At 45.7% G+C, this 15,258-nt stretch overlaps 1 protein-coding gene across 2 annotated transcripts in view; it reads left to right on the plus strand.

Annotated features, from left to right (window-relative positions):
• The first annotated feature begins 350 nt into the window (after nt 1-350).
• The window catches only part of PAXX (PAXX non-homologous end joining factor), a 92,746-nt gene continuing 77,838 nt past the window's right edge, over nt 351-15,258 (plus strand). For both annotated transcript variants that reach the window (XM_069241447.1, XM_069241446.1), the window contains exon 1: nt 351-528. In XM_069241447.1, the coding sequence (XP_069097548.1) occupies nt 428-528 (101 nt within the window). In that variant the 5' untranslated portion in view covers nt 351-427. The remainder of the gene's footprint in view (nt 529-15,258) is intronic.

The raw sequence follows: 15,258 nt of genomic DNA on the forward strand, positions 1-15,258 counted from the left end.
TTCCAGTGACTGCCGCGATCGCTGCTGCACGAACACAATTTCATGGCACAATGCTTCAGTATTAGCCTATGAAATTAGATACATTTCCTCTATTTTTGTTTCAAAATCTACCACTTTCCAGTTTGAAAATGTTGGCATGTATACTCTTAATTGAAGCCTTTTTGGTTCAACATTACATGGACTTCCTTAGATTTGATTTTCAGACGGCGGGTACCGACTTATGAAACCAATGACATCGAATGTAGTTTCAAGATGGCCGCTTTCTTCGCGCACAGAGGAGCCCAGCGCGCGCTTCATCCGCTCATGACCTACGACGTTGCCGTGACCCCGCCCCCTGCCAATGTCTTTTGCCATCTTCTGCCTGCGCCCACAGTCTCCGCCTCCTAATATCCAAAGTCAGCTCCAGTTCTGTTGTGCCTCGTCAAGGATGACTCAGTTGGCGTCCTTTGGGCCCTTGTGCCCCCTAACCCACGGGGGACAACAGTACCTGTGTTACATCTGCCCAAAGGATGGTGCCTTGAAGATCTAGTGAGTGGGGAGGGGGGCGGTCACGGAAGGTACTGGAGTGAACATCGTTACTGCAGTGGGAGAGTGCTTGCGACACTCTGAACTGGAGTGGGCTGTTTCCTTTAGCAGATGTTATTATGTGACATGTAGTTCAGTTTCTCCCATTTCAGCATAGCGTAGGAGTGGGAAAGACAAGCAGGATATAGTATTATCCAGGGGTGAGTCTTCCTGGAGAGTGCACGTCAGAGCAAGGGGCGCTTAACACGAGGATCGCCGAGGATAGGAACAGCATTTCAGCTCCGCCAAGGGAACGGCACAGCTCCTTTCCTGCTTTGTAATCTTTATTGTTCCCTGGCCAATTGGTTTACAGTCTAATCCACCCGAGCAACCAAAGAGATCCGAAATTGTGGAGACAAAGATATCACACCTGTTTTACCTGTGTAGAATATCCAAGTTTTGTTTGGTCAGAGATCTGTTTCGATCAGGATCGTTTCCAATAGAAGGCACTAGATGGCAGCCTTCTCCTGATTACGAATTAACACCGTTACAATGAACACTATAGATTTTATTACTACCAGTGATGAACATACACATCTTATTGTAGCAGTTGTAGAGGGTTTCGTGCTCCTATGAGCGGCCAAAAGTCCATTGTCGGAGGTCTAACTCCCTATACCGTGGAAGAGAACGTAATTTAAATTTAGTTTTTTTGTTGAGTCCTCTGCCTAATGTGTTTTGGTATCGTGCTTTAGTGAGCAGAGACGTACCCTGGTCGTGTGGTGCGCCTCCTACCAGTGTGAGGGAGGAAGAGGTGTGAAAGATAGACGCACGGATTGGTAGTTTGTAACATGTTTAGTGGCTCAATAACTAAAGGGCAGTGGGAGCATTAAGCCAGAAGGGGTTAATATTCCTAATCAAATCACCACTCCGGCAATTCTACGCCTGTTCATTAGTTTATACTTTTCTGTACCTAATTCTGGTGCTCTCACCCTGTTTGGCACTCTTGGTTCCATCTCACAATTGAACCCTCTTTAAAAGGATGCAGTCCCTTGACACACACATAGCTGGCATGAATTATTATACAGAATCTCCTCCCCAGGCACAAGTATTGCTTGGCGGGCTCACCATGTGACCTTTTGATCTTCGTCTGTTTTATTTTTGGTCGTAGCCTACCAGACAGCAAAGCTGTCTGGTTAGCTCAAGTCATTTTGGGGACTTTAAAAAAGTTGACCTAGGGATGCTTTCCGCCTTTTGATTACCATTGGCTTTGTGGTAGCACACATTTTCTGGCTATTTAAAGGCTTTATTTCCTTTAGGCTCTCCAAGTTCATTTTGTCCCTCCTGTTGCCTAATCCTTTTTTACTGTATTCTTCCACAAACTCCATTCCTTTAAACAGGCCTTTAAATCTTGTTATCTTGTCACATTTGCTGTGTATTCAAAGACCAAGGTCAGATATCGGGTGCCTCTTCTGAGGGCGCTTCTTTACTTTTCTTTCTGTGACTTCAAAGTGAGACGATTTATGTGACAATCTTGCTGGATAGTGGGGATAAGAAAGAGGTTTTTTCTTCTACATGACAACATTTAAATGAACTGTGTAAGTGTTTCAGAATATACCAGAATCGGGAACACAAATGAAGCACCCTTTTTATTTCTGAAGTGTGTTGGAAACAAATACTTTAATGTAATCAAAACAAATAATTACACTTGGTATACAATTTTCACACATTTTCATTTGTGCACTGTATAGTTTTAGTAGTAAAACTGTATTTCTTTGCAAATGTAATGGTCGTTTCAACTGTAAATGTATTGCCTATTTTGACAATGCGCTACCATACCATGCACAATCTGCTCTACTCCACTCTTCTCTTCACCACTTCACACCATTGCACTTTACTCCGCACCAAACCACTGTACACATCTCCACACCACTGTACTCTGCACCACTCCACTGCACTCTATGCCACTTCACGCTGCACTTTACCCTATACCACTCTACACCACTGCACTCTTTGCAACTCCACTGTACTGCACCCTAGGCCACACCAATCTATCCTGCACAACTCCACTCTATGCCACTGTACTCTACACCACTCTGCAACACTGAACTCTATGCCAATACACTTTACCCTATGTACTTTACTCCGTAACCTTCTACTCTGTGCCCCTGCATTGTATGCTAATCCACCGAATGCCGCTCTAATCTACACTGCACTCCATACCATTGCACTCTACACCACTTTACGCCATTACACTCTGCCACCTGCACTCTACCCTGCACCACTCCACTCTACTCTGAAATAATTTACTCTACACCTCTGCAATCTGCACCACTCTACTGCGCTCTGTGTTGCTCCTGCACTCTATGCCACTCTACTCTTAACTAATGCATTCTCTAAACAATTGCACTCTAGCACTGCACTCAGTGCCACTGCACTCTACTCTTCATCACTGTACTCTACTCCACTGCTCTCTAGGCCACTCTACTCCACTCTACACCACTGCACCTTGACACACTACTCGGCAACACTGCACTTTCCGCCATTGAACTCTACACCACTCTACTCTGTACTACTCCACTCTACACTACTCCACTGTATGCTACTCTACTTTATACCACTGCACTATACATCACTGTACTCTACATCACTCTACTCTACATCACTCTATGCTACTGTACTCTACACCACTCTCTGCTACTCGACACTGCACTCACTCAAGCCTACTTTGCGCCCCCTGCCCTGTGCATCAGTCAACTCTATGCCACTCTAATCTGTGCCATTTCTCTCCTGTGCACCACTGCATTCTACGACGCTGTATTGTATGCTGCTGAATTCAGTGCACCTGAACTCCGCATCGCCATACTCTTCAACACTTTACGCCAATGCACTCTACACCAGTCCACTTTACTCTATGCCACTCCCGTATATGTCACTATACGCGACTCCCCGCTATGCCACTCCAGTACAATGTACTCTCTGCCTACTCCACTGTACTCCACTCATCGCCACTGTACAACACTCCATGCGACTCTCCTCTACACCACTAACTTTAAGGCATGCTGATCAGCTGACACACTGGTATACAACATGGCTAAAACACATTGGCAAAGCCAATAGCTCTTGAGTAGGTGTAACCTATTGGCTTTGCCAATGCTGGTTTGTGTATGTGGTCTTTTGTTTTTCAAGCGCTTGCTTGATGTCCAAAAATGTTTAAGCTGTGTATGTCCTCGTCAAATATTGAATTGATCAAATTCCCAAATAGCACAGAGTTGAAACGCAGTCAATAGGCTTGAGTAATTATGGTTTCATTCATCAATCTGCCAACATGTTTCTGGCTTCCTCTCTCCGCCTCGGTCTGTCATTCTCCAGTGATATCTACCCAATGGTAAAAGTGAAAACACAATGGAAAAAAAATCAGATTTTTTTTTATTTTCCCTTGTAGATTGGCATAACACCTGTCAATCGAACACATTCATGAGGATGTATTAGTTCATTGAGCCGTCTTTGTAAAGTTTTTCTCATTATATAAATGGAGTAGTTTCACTACTCTGCGTGGCTTTGCATTTAAGTTTATCCCCAACTCACCCGCCATGCTTGTGTAAAAGCACACTTGTATGCAAGCTGTATGTTTTTCTATCTGTCACTTACTTATACTACATTGTATTTCTGCCCATTATTGGAGGGATTTCCCAACGCTAATTCCACTGGCAACTTTTTTACTGTTTTGGGACTATAACAGAATTTTAAAAGATATCCTGCATCCCATATCAATGAATTGCCCCCATTTACGTGCTTCTGTTCTCTCTCACCTCTTTTGTGTATTTGTTGCATCTAATACCTAAGTAGGTATCCTTCTCTGAATGTATTTAGTCTGGAGTAGCCCTTTTTGTGTAGGTCATGGTGTTGGTTCTAAGACATCAGAGCAGCAAGTGCATGATTGTCATCATGTGCCGGACACAATCACCCTTTTGGGTAAAGGTGTGACCTGTATGTGTCTTAAGTGTACATGTTTATAGCGTTCTTGGTTTTGATAGCAGGTCCCCTATTTTGACAGGAAATGTAATAGTGATACAGTTCACCTGGGGATGAATACGCCATGGTGTGTGTCTAATGTGCATCAAACTATTGTTGACTGTGTGTTACGCAAATGTAATATGTTTTTAATATCTATTAAATTATCAATCTATGTGTGTTTGTATACTTATGTATACATGTGTATGTATGTATGATATATATTTTCACTAAAAAAAACCAAAGGTTACAGGACCGTTATAGTTAGTTAGGTTCTGAATTTACTCGTACAAAACCATAGACATTCTGCAGTTATAGCTGGAGTTCTTTCAAGTAACTATAACTCGCTCCCTGAGGTAACTATAACTTGCACCCCCACCGTGCACGTTTTTCTTAAAAAATCGGACTGTTAATGTTTCATTCATATTTTTAAGAATGTTCTCGTGACTGCTGTAATATCTGGGGTAATTAGCAGTGCATGGCGAGGCCCCTCTCACTATGTCGATATCGGCCCCCGGGGACCCCCATCCCCGCAGGTGTGGCTTAATTGTTATTTTTTCGGGGGAAAGGGCCCTGGGGCCTGGCCTTATTATTTTTAGGGGGAGAGGGGCCACGTGCCCCCCCCTCGGGTTGATCTCAGTCCAGGGGACCTCATCCCCCAGGGTGTGGCCATGTGACCTGGGTGCCCCCCATGGCTCCCAGCCACAATGTTAGGGACTGTGGAGGGATTCTGAAAGCCCTCATGGCCCCAGCTGGCTGCCCCCTCCTGTCGGAGCCAGCATTGCTGTCACAGAGAGGGAGCTGCTATAGCAGCTCCCTCTCTGTGAGAGCAGTTTCCTCTGTGCCCCGCCTGCATCTTTGCAGGCAGTGAGACAGAGGAAACCTCTGTTCGCAGCAAGAGAGAGCTGTTTGACAGCTCGCTCTCACTGCAAGCAGATTGTTTGCTGTGAATTGGCAGTAGGACCCCCTTTTTCTTTTTTAAACATTTGCCCTGGGGAGGTGGTGGTCCCCAGGGCGGCGGGGTGTGTGGTCCCGATCATAATTACAGGAATGCCTTAGGGAGGTGGCGATCCACGGGACTGCAGGAGGGCTGTGCACGGCCCTCCCGCATACAACTTGAGCAATGCCTTGTGGAGGTAGTGGATCGGGATGGAGGGATGTGCGGCCCCCTTCACACAATTTGAGAAATGCGCCGGCGAGGTAGTTGTCGCCGGGGGTGCTGTGCACCACCCTCCTGCACACAATTTGAGCAAAGCCTGGGGAGGTGGTGGGACCCACGTTATATTATTTTAAAGCCCTTTACAATTGTTTGAAGCCCTGGGAGGTGGCAGTCCATGGGGCTCTGTGGGGCCCAGAGGGCACGCCCCTCCCGGATTAAAATGTAAATGGACCTTGCCCACCTGGAGGCCTCACAGAATCGAGTGCTTGGCTTTTTTTTATTTTATTATTTTGTGGCAAAAAACATGCTTTTTTAGCCCTGTGGTGGGGGTCCCTTTGGGACCCCACCACCAGAGCTAAGGGGTCAGGGTGTCCATACCCTGGCCCCTTTTCCTTTCACGTTTTTTTAGGGCTAGATGGCTGCCAAAACTTCCTGGTTTCAAGCGTTGGCAGACAATCAGAGCTCTGCATTTGCAGTGCACAAGTTCTTAATCTTTTGAAGTCATCACGGCCAGAGATATACAAATGTGTTTTCCCTTTTAATAGTTCCAAAACTACTGAAAAGATTTACACCAAATAAATGAAATCACAATCTGCGTACCAAAAGCTAGCTTTCTGCTAAATCTGTTGTAATTCCATCCAGTGGTTCAAGCTGTAGTTGTGTCTAAAGGTCCTATAGGAATTAACATGGAAAACACAACTTTTTTGATTCCCTCCCTCCCCCCTTTTCTCAGCCCCTCTCTTGACGGATTACCCCGAAACTTTCTGTGCGCAACAAGAATCACTGGCACACGTTTTGGGGAAAATTTTGTGTAGATTCGTCAGATGGTGCCAAAAATCAAGGCGAGTCAAAAAACACTTTTTCAATGGAAACATGGTCCTAACTGTAACTACCTAGTGGCGACCACCAGTAGGTAACACACATATACATATATATATATATATGATATTATGATACGGGGATCGTGAGATTTATTACTACATTTAATACTGCACATGACTCCGTAAGAAAGTTACTGCAACAACATTGGCATATGCTCAAAAGTGATCCAGTTATAGGCACACTAATAAGCAATAGGCCCACCATAACTTATAGAAAGGGAAAATCAATGAAAGATTTGTTGGTCAAAAATGATGTGAGACAAGAGAAACCATCGATTAAGAGTTGGTTAAAGGCACCAGATGGATTTTTCAAATGCACCAAGTGTAAGGCATGTAAAAATGGGGAAAACATAAAAACTATTCAATTAACCGACAGAACTACACATACCATCAAAGGCAGATACGACTGCAAAAGTGACCATGTAGTTTATATTTTAAAATGTAGTTGCCCCAAGCTATATGTAGGTAGCACCAAACTCCAAGTGCACAAAAGAATTTTACAACATTTAAGGGCCATAGTTAATAGAGATGAGTCTTACCCGGTTGCCCGACACATCCATGAATTTCATGGAGGTCGCATGGAAGAAGTTAAATATAGTGTAATAGATGGAATCAGGAAGGATATCCGTGGAGGAGATAGGGAAAAACAGCTGAGGAGATTAGAGTCTAGATATATATTGGCATTCGATTCAAGAGAACCAGTGGGGCTTAACTCGAGTGAAGAGTTATACATACATTTAGGTTAGCATTGTTAAATTATGGATTACTTTTCATTAATGATATGAATAAGTTTATTATAACGTGTCAACTATTTTTTGAGATGGTGAATGAGTATATGGGAATCTTTTTCATTTTAATAATTGTCCCTACAAACAATGCCCTACTTAATATTAATATCAATGTGATTGGACCTGGTGGATTTCTCATACATATTTTCTTCAGATGAATACACACAGCAGTTTCCCAGAGACAAATATCTTATTTCATTCATTAATATTTACTAAGATGTGTAAAGTTTCATTATTGTTTCTTTGATATCTTTATGTGTGTACTTGTTCATTTTGTCATGTTTATTAGCATATTGGGGCACTAGGTTTATATTTTTGCATATAATTCACAAATCTTTTCTCAAATGGAGTATAATGTAGTGGTTATTTAATTTTCAAAGGGAGTGTATTGCTTTAAATCAATGTTACTACTAAGGATATTTAAAGGGGGCCAAAATGGCGGCCCGCAGGTTGAAGAAGGCGGTCACGCCGAAACGCGTTCCTGCTTGGTTATAATAAACCTTTCTAACCTTCGTGGAGTGCTGGAGCCTTAATGTTTATTTAAGGAAGTGTATTTCATATATATATATATATATATATATATATATATATATATATATATATATAGATATAAAATTGTATCCTACTAGTCACCTAATATACCTATAGATTTTTGGTATAAGTGATCTACTGGAGTGTGTGCCCAGAAACTTTGTCTTTTCTTATGACACAAGACAATCCTCTTATAGAGTGTACTTAAAGTTATTATACGTTCAAGGCTCAGCATTATCATTATTATGTAAATTCAATGTGACAGTCTTAACAACAGGAGTTCATAAACCATCATTAGAATGAATGAATATTGCTTCAATCAGTAGCCATCTCTCTCGCCTACTTTTTGCTCTTTTTTGTGATTCTCCGCTCTGTCTTCTGGCTTGATTCTGACTCTAATTCTAGCCATCTCAGGAGCCTTATGTTGTGTCAAAAGTTAAATGAGAGATGAATGATAAGGGATTAATAACTAATTCAATATTTTCCAGATAATTTCGTCATTGATACCTCAGTATGTGTAGATAATCTGAAAACCATTTTTGTTTTCTCATGAATTACAATCTTGTCTGTGCTTCTTTGCCTATTGATTTCATTTGTTGAGTCACAGTCCAGTCCAATTGGTCTGCTGTATGTTTCTTGGAATTATGACGTACTAGCTTTACCGTGATCTTAGGGCATCTATTGGAGCTCTTATGTTCCAGAATACATGTTGTTTTCTTGCAAGTTGTCATAACAAATTAATGTAACTCACAATGGCACGTTATTTTGTATATCATGTATCTACTGTTGCAAAAGTGTGCATTCTTTGATGACATCGTGTTCTAAGGCGTAGATCTAAATTTGTAGTGTTTTTGGTATGCTTACAGGTCTTATTTGAGCCACAGGCAGAGTAGAGTGTCCCTTTATAACGGTCATCTTTCATAAAGTAAATGGTTTCTGATTATTCAGGGCTTGTGTTCTTGAATTGCAAAAATTATCTTTTACTTTACTTTACCTTTTAAAGGAAAATACTTTTTTTGTTTAAGTTTCTGAATACCTACGTATAGAAATTGCCGATTGATGTTTTATTATTTTTATCACCACATTAGATAAGACTGTAAACGTGTTGGTGCATGGCATCCTAGATTTTTTTTTTTTTTTTAAAGATATCTAATAGAGCCTCTCTTTTGTTGTTTATTGGTCTTTTTTTTCCAGCCCTCTGGATCAATATGTGTGGGTCATCTTCCAATTTGTGTAGGAGTGTTCATATGTTTTGCCATATTGTGTGCATCTGAATAATTTCTTATAGTCCTTAAGAATGTACCTACTGGTAGCTTATCCCACAAAGATTTAGGGTGGTGGCTTTTGAGAAGAGCATTTCTGTCTGTAGATTTGCAATGCATTTATACTGAATCATATTTTCTGGCATTAATTCTAGATCTAGGAATGTCAGTTTATCTCTGCTTTCCGTCATTGTGAAGAGTAAATGTGTTGTCAAGAGTTTCAGATAGACAAACTCAACAATGCCCCACTCTCACACACAGCTGATGTGACTCACCAAAACAGTACAAGTAACCTATATGGATCAGTTTGTGTGGGACTGGGCAGAGTGGTGAAAGGCAATATGCCTATGTTTTTTTTTTTGTAAACAAAGTTTATTGCAATTTCGATCAACCAGTGAGCAGGTAAACATAGTATAAGAGAACATACAGTGATCTACATAGACTCTGAGGGCAAGAGCTTTTTCAATCTACACATCTCTGCACTAACAGCAATCTAATGTTGCAACATCTACCCTACCCCCCCCATCCCTCAACCTCCCCAACAGTGCCCCACCCCCCAGTGATGATATTGGTAGCATATCTGGACAGTTGTATTGTATGTAGGTGTGCTATGAAAGAGTCAACCCTCCGCTCACAATGTGAGAGTGTTTCCCCCGTCTAGTCCAACCATAGAATCCTGCCCTGGGGTCATCCGTAATGGCACCAATGGATTGGGTCTATTGGCAACTTCACAAAGCATCCAATCATCAATCAATCAGGGGACTGAACCCAATCAACATTCCTCCTTAAAGGAGTCTAATATCGCATCCCAACCTTGCGCCGCCTCCAGAGGCCGCCAACCCCTTCTGGCCTCACCATGTAGAACAGCGCTCTCGCACCCAGCCCACCTAGTTAGTTCTCTAGTCCATTGGGACAGTCTCGGCCCAACTGGATTCTTCCACGTCATCGCTATTTCCCTCTTGGCCAGTACGTAGGCCAAGTCCCGGAACCTGTTGGTTATTTTGTACTTAGCCGTGCGTGGAAACCAGCCAAGCAGACAGTGACCTATTGTGCAGGGGACTTCCCTTCCTATCGCTCCAGCCACCAGTCGGCTCACCTCCGCCCAATACACCTCTGCCGTAGGGCAGCTCCAGAACATATGCCTAAATTCCGCCTTCTCTAGCCCGCATCTCGGGCAATGTACTCCTTCCACTCCAAAGTACCTGCTGATCCGCTCAGGGGTGAGATATGCCCTATGTAGTACATAAAAATTAATCAGCTTAAATCTGGCATTGCAAGTCATTTTGGGGAAGCCCCCCAGAATACGCTCCCAGTCCACATCGGATATAGTTGTGCCCAGGTCTACTTCCCAGGACGATTTGAGGTGAGTCAAAGGTATGGTCCTATCCGCCTGAACCCTGCTGTAGAGATTAGAAACTGCCTTAAAGGTGCCAGAAGAAGTCACCAAATATGTACAGGTTGTTTGTGCAGTGAGCTCTCCGGTCCGTCTCAGCCAATGTTTCCTGATACTAGCCACTACTGAGCCATATAATAAGAAGTGCCCTCCCTGTAGACCGAATTGTGTCCGAAGGACTTCAAACGGCATCAGCGTCCCCTCCTTAAATAGTGCTCCTACCGTCTGTATCCTGGCCTCCACCCAGGACTGGAGTCCACCCCAGTCACCCCGATGGGGCAAAGCTCTTAGGGACAAGAGGGGCAGGTCAGGGGAGTAAGGGGCCTTTACTTTAAGTTTACGTAAGAAGCTCCTCCAACAGCGCGCAAGGACTTTAAATTCAAGGGACTCATGCGTCCCAGTACCCGGACACCCCAACAACAGTTCGTATAATCTAGTCTCTGGGGGAGTAAATGCCTTTACCTCCAACCCTGTCGCTGCTCTGTTGGCTATCCATTGCGCCAACCACTGGAGCTGCACTGCCAAGTAGTAACCCTCAAAGTCCGGGACTGCTAGGCCTCCATCTGGGGACTGCCTCTGAAGTTTGGCCAGAGCCACTCGCTTCCGTCCACCCCCCCCAGATAAAGGCTATGACCATGGACTCCAGTTCTGCAAACATGGCCTTAGGAATCCATACTGGCAGGACCGTGAAGTGATACAGGAGGCGAGGCAACACCACCATTTTAAGGATGGCTACCCTCCCCGCTACAGATGGAGTTAAGGTTTGCCAGAAAGCCATGTTGGAACGAAGGGACCGCAATAAGCCTCCGATATTGCTGTCTATTATATCCTGTGGGTCATGGAAAATCCTGACCCCCAAGTATGAGAGGCATCTTGGAACCCACTGGACATTTCCCAACTCCAATGGTGGGGCTACAGTAGCGTTCAAAGGAAACAGGCCGGTCTTGCCCCAATTCACCCGAAGTCCAGAAAGCTCACCAAACTGCGAAAGCATCTGTTGGGTTCGGAGAAGGTCTCTGTGTACATCGTCTAAGAAGATCAACAGGTCATCCGCATACAACGCTATCTGATGTCTCTTGCCCCCCGCCACTATGCCGGGACCCCCACCACCACCGCGCGCTGCGGCTGCCAATGGCTCCATAGTCCGTGCAAACAGCAGCGGTGATAGGGGACACCCCAACGACATAAGGTCTGGATATAGTCCGTCCTGTCCGTACCCTACCAGTGGGCTCAGTATACAACAATCTGACCCAGGCAATGTATTCAGGTCCGAAACGAAGGCGGGACATCACTGTATAAAGGAAAGCCCACTCCAAGCTATCAAAGGCCTTTTCTATATCGACTGCGAGCACTCCAGGGGCTGGGCTAGTCGAATTCCGATCGTTCATGACCGCTATAAATCCGCGTATGTTATCCGCTGTGTTGCGCCCCGGGATGAACCCTGCCTGGTCAGTATGTATTAGTGTTGCCATGTTGGGGAGCAGCCTAGAGGCCAGTACCTTGCTGAGGATCTTGTAATCCAGGTTCAGCATGGATAAAGGTCTGTATGCCCCGGCTTCCGCAGGATTTTTCCCAGGTTTAAGCAAGGGCACTATTACCGCCTCCCTCGCTGTTGCCGGTAAAATTCCTCGGTCTCTGGCGGATTGATATAGAATCTCGAGCCTAGGAGCTAACAAATCTATATACATGGCATAGAATTCGATAGGGAGACCATCTGTCCCCGGAGTCTTTCCCCTCGATAGTTCACTAATAGCCCTCCGAATCTCTGGTTGTGTAATGGCGCCCTCAAGTTGTGTCGCAGCGTCCGGTGGTAGTGTCTGCAACTGCAGTCCAGATACATAACTATCGGTGGAGTTACCGTCAGGACGAAGAGTGCTTTTATATAATCGTTCGTAAAAGGTCATGAGGTGAGAGTTAATTTGCTCCTGCCCGTGAAGGGGATTCCCCCACTCCGATAACATTTCCAGGATAGGTGATGTCCTATGCGTTTGCGATACTACCCATGCTAACATCCGACCCGCTTTGTCTCTCTCCCCGTGTGCTCGTGTGATATAGTTTTGGTAGTCGAAGCATCGAAGACGCTCTACACAGTCAGCGACCGTTGCTCTAAGCTCTAAGATAGTAGGTTGAAGGAGCGGATTTTCAGGCCTTTTTTTCTCCACCTCTCGCAGCTCACTCTCCGCTTGTTCAGTGTCCCTAAGTAGAGTCCTTCGGACCCCCACCGCTCCCGCAATACAGCGCCCCCGCACCACCACTTTAAAAGCGTCCCATTCAATCAAGGGGTTATTGGTCGAAGCCTCGTTATCTACAAAGTAGTGGGTAATATGTTGTCTCAGCTCCTCCCGAAAGGGTGCGTCTTCTAGGGACTCAGTCTTCAGCCACCAGATGGGGATGCGGGAAGGGGGTGAACCCCAGCGTAACTCTAGTAACAGAGGGTTATGATCAGAGATTGTGCGGGTCAGGCATTCAACATTATGCACCTGAGGGAAAATGTCTGGGGAGCAGAAAAACACATCTAAGCAGACATGGAGCTCGTGCCAGGGAGAGAAGTAGGAATAGTCTCTGGTCTCAGGGTGTAGCCGTCTCCAGACATCCACCAGCCCCCAACTCGCCTGCCAGGAGGAGAATAGCCCTGCTACTCTCATCAGAGGGGAATCATGTAACGGAGGGTGGGAGCGATCCCTGGAGGGATCGGCCACACAATTAAAGTCGCCCCCCATCACTAGGGGGAACTGCATATAGGTGGCTAGGAGGCCCGATAAGCGTGCAAAGAACTCACCCTGGTTCCAGTTCGGGGCATAGACATTGATCAATGCTAGATCTCTTCCCTCCAGTCGACCCCGGATTGCTACAAAACGTCCCTCAGGGACTATGAGCGTGTCCAATATCTGGAATGGAACCCCGGCTCTGATCCATATCAAGGCACCCCTGGCGATTGGGGAATAAGAGGTATAGTATGCCTGGCCCCTCCACCTTTTCAGCAGTGCTAGCCCTTCAGCCTGGGTTAAATGTGTTTCTTGGAGCAACGCAATCTGAATCCCCCTCCGCTGTAAATGTGAGAACACCTTATATCTCTTAGACATTGTGTGCATGCCCCATACATTCCATGAGAGAAATTTATAAGTGCCTAACGTCGCCATAACTGTGTTTCAATCCCCATCTGTGACATGCCCCATGCAGGGCTAGCAGATACCACGAAGATCCCTACTCTCACATTATACAACACCAGCAGACCAATGTTAAACATCCACCACTCATCACTCCCCCTAAACAAGCCCCAACAATTAACATCCCAACTCCCCTTCCCCAGGACAAAAGTTTGAACGGCTCTCATCCAAACTTCGTGAAATGTCAACTAGTTTATCGAAAGCGGGGGAACTCCTAGATCACAAAAGGAGTGGGCCATCGCTCTAATCCCCACTACCGGATTGCAAGATATAGTAGTACTTGTGGACCCAGATCTCATCCATCTGGCGGGTACGACCGCCAGAGTGACAGCCAGTGCACCCACCTCACTGGCCACTACGGTGTCTGCCAGAGGAGGCTCTCATGACCAGGGCAACTGGCGCAAGTGTAGTTCGATGGGAGGACTCTCAGATGATACAGAAGTGCCCGGTGTTATGGCCGGGCCCGATCTGTCGGATACATGGGAAGTCTCGGATTCATGGTCCGAATCAGATGGTTCACAGTCCGCAGCAGTCTGTACTTGGGATCCGCGATCAGAGCCGCTCAATGAAGCTGCTGCCTCCATGGCTTTTCGTCTCTCAGTTTGTATCTCCACAGGGGAAGGACTATTTACTATACGGGCCGTGTTGCGTTTAGTCCCTCTCCTCCGTCCATGCTCGGGGCCCTGTGTCGGAGGACCATTCCCCTCATGTGGAAGCAGATCAAGCCATTGCCATACCTCCTCCGCCGTAGTGAAAAACTGTGTACTGTCTTTGGACACTACCCTAAGCTTCGCCGGGAACAGCATGCCATATTGTAGACCCAATTGGCGCAGTTTCTGTTTTGCATCCCTGAAGGTGGCCCGTTGTTTCTGTACTTCCCGGGAGAAATCTGGGAAGATACGTACCGTGTGATTGTCCATTGTGCGATCCCCTTTGGTCCTGCTTTGATGCAACAGGTAATCCCTATCTCGGTAATGAAGAAGCCTGGCTATTCTAGGTCGCGGGGGGGCTCCCGGAGGGGGAGGACGCGACGGAACTCTATGTGCCCTCTCAATCGCAAAAAAAGGAGAAAGTCCATCGTCCGCTAAGTCCTCTCGGAGCCACCGCTCGAGGAACTCCGCCAGGCCAGTTTGTGGAACACTTTCAGGCATACCAATCACCCGTATGTTATTGCGTCACGATCTATTTTCCGCATCTTCGGTCCTTAATTCCAGGGCCCTGATCCGGGTCTCCAGCTGCTGTGTAGACTTAGTGGCATCCTTGACCTCCGGAAGGAGCTCTTTAAGTTGTCTGTCGGTGGTGGACACCTTTTCGGCCAGGCGACGGTGATCATCTCGCAGTACTGTGAGATCCGTCGCCAAAGCGTCTATTTTCCCCTCCAGTGCTACACGGGAAGCCGTTATAGCTTGTAGGACATCTTGAAGTGTGGGGTCGTCGCGTCCCTCTCCTGAAGCGCCATTCCTGGGGTCAGGCGGGTCTTCCTGTGCCTCAGCTGAGGACCCACCTTTTTGTTCCATGTCCCTCCGGCGACCGACTTTACCCATTTTCTGGGGTATGGCTCC

The sequence above is a fragment of the Pleurodeles waltl genome, chromosome 6, assembly GCF_031143425.1.
Source record: "Pleurodeles waltl isolate 20211129_DDA chromosome 6, aPleWal1.hap1.20221129, whole genome shotgun sequence".
Classification (NCBI taxonomy): domain Eukaryota; kingdom Metazoa; phylum Chordata; class Amphibia; order Caudata; family Salamandridae; genus Pleurodeles; species Pleurodeles waltl.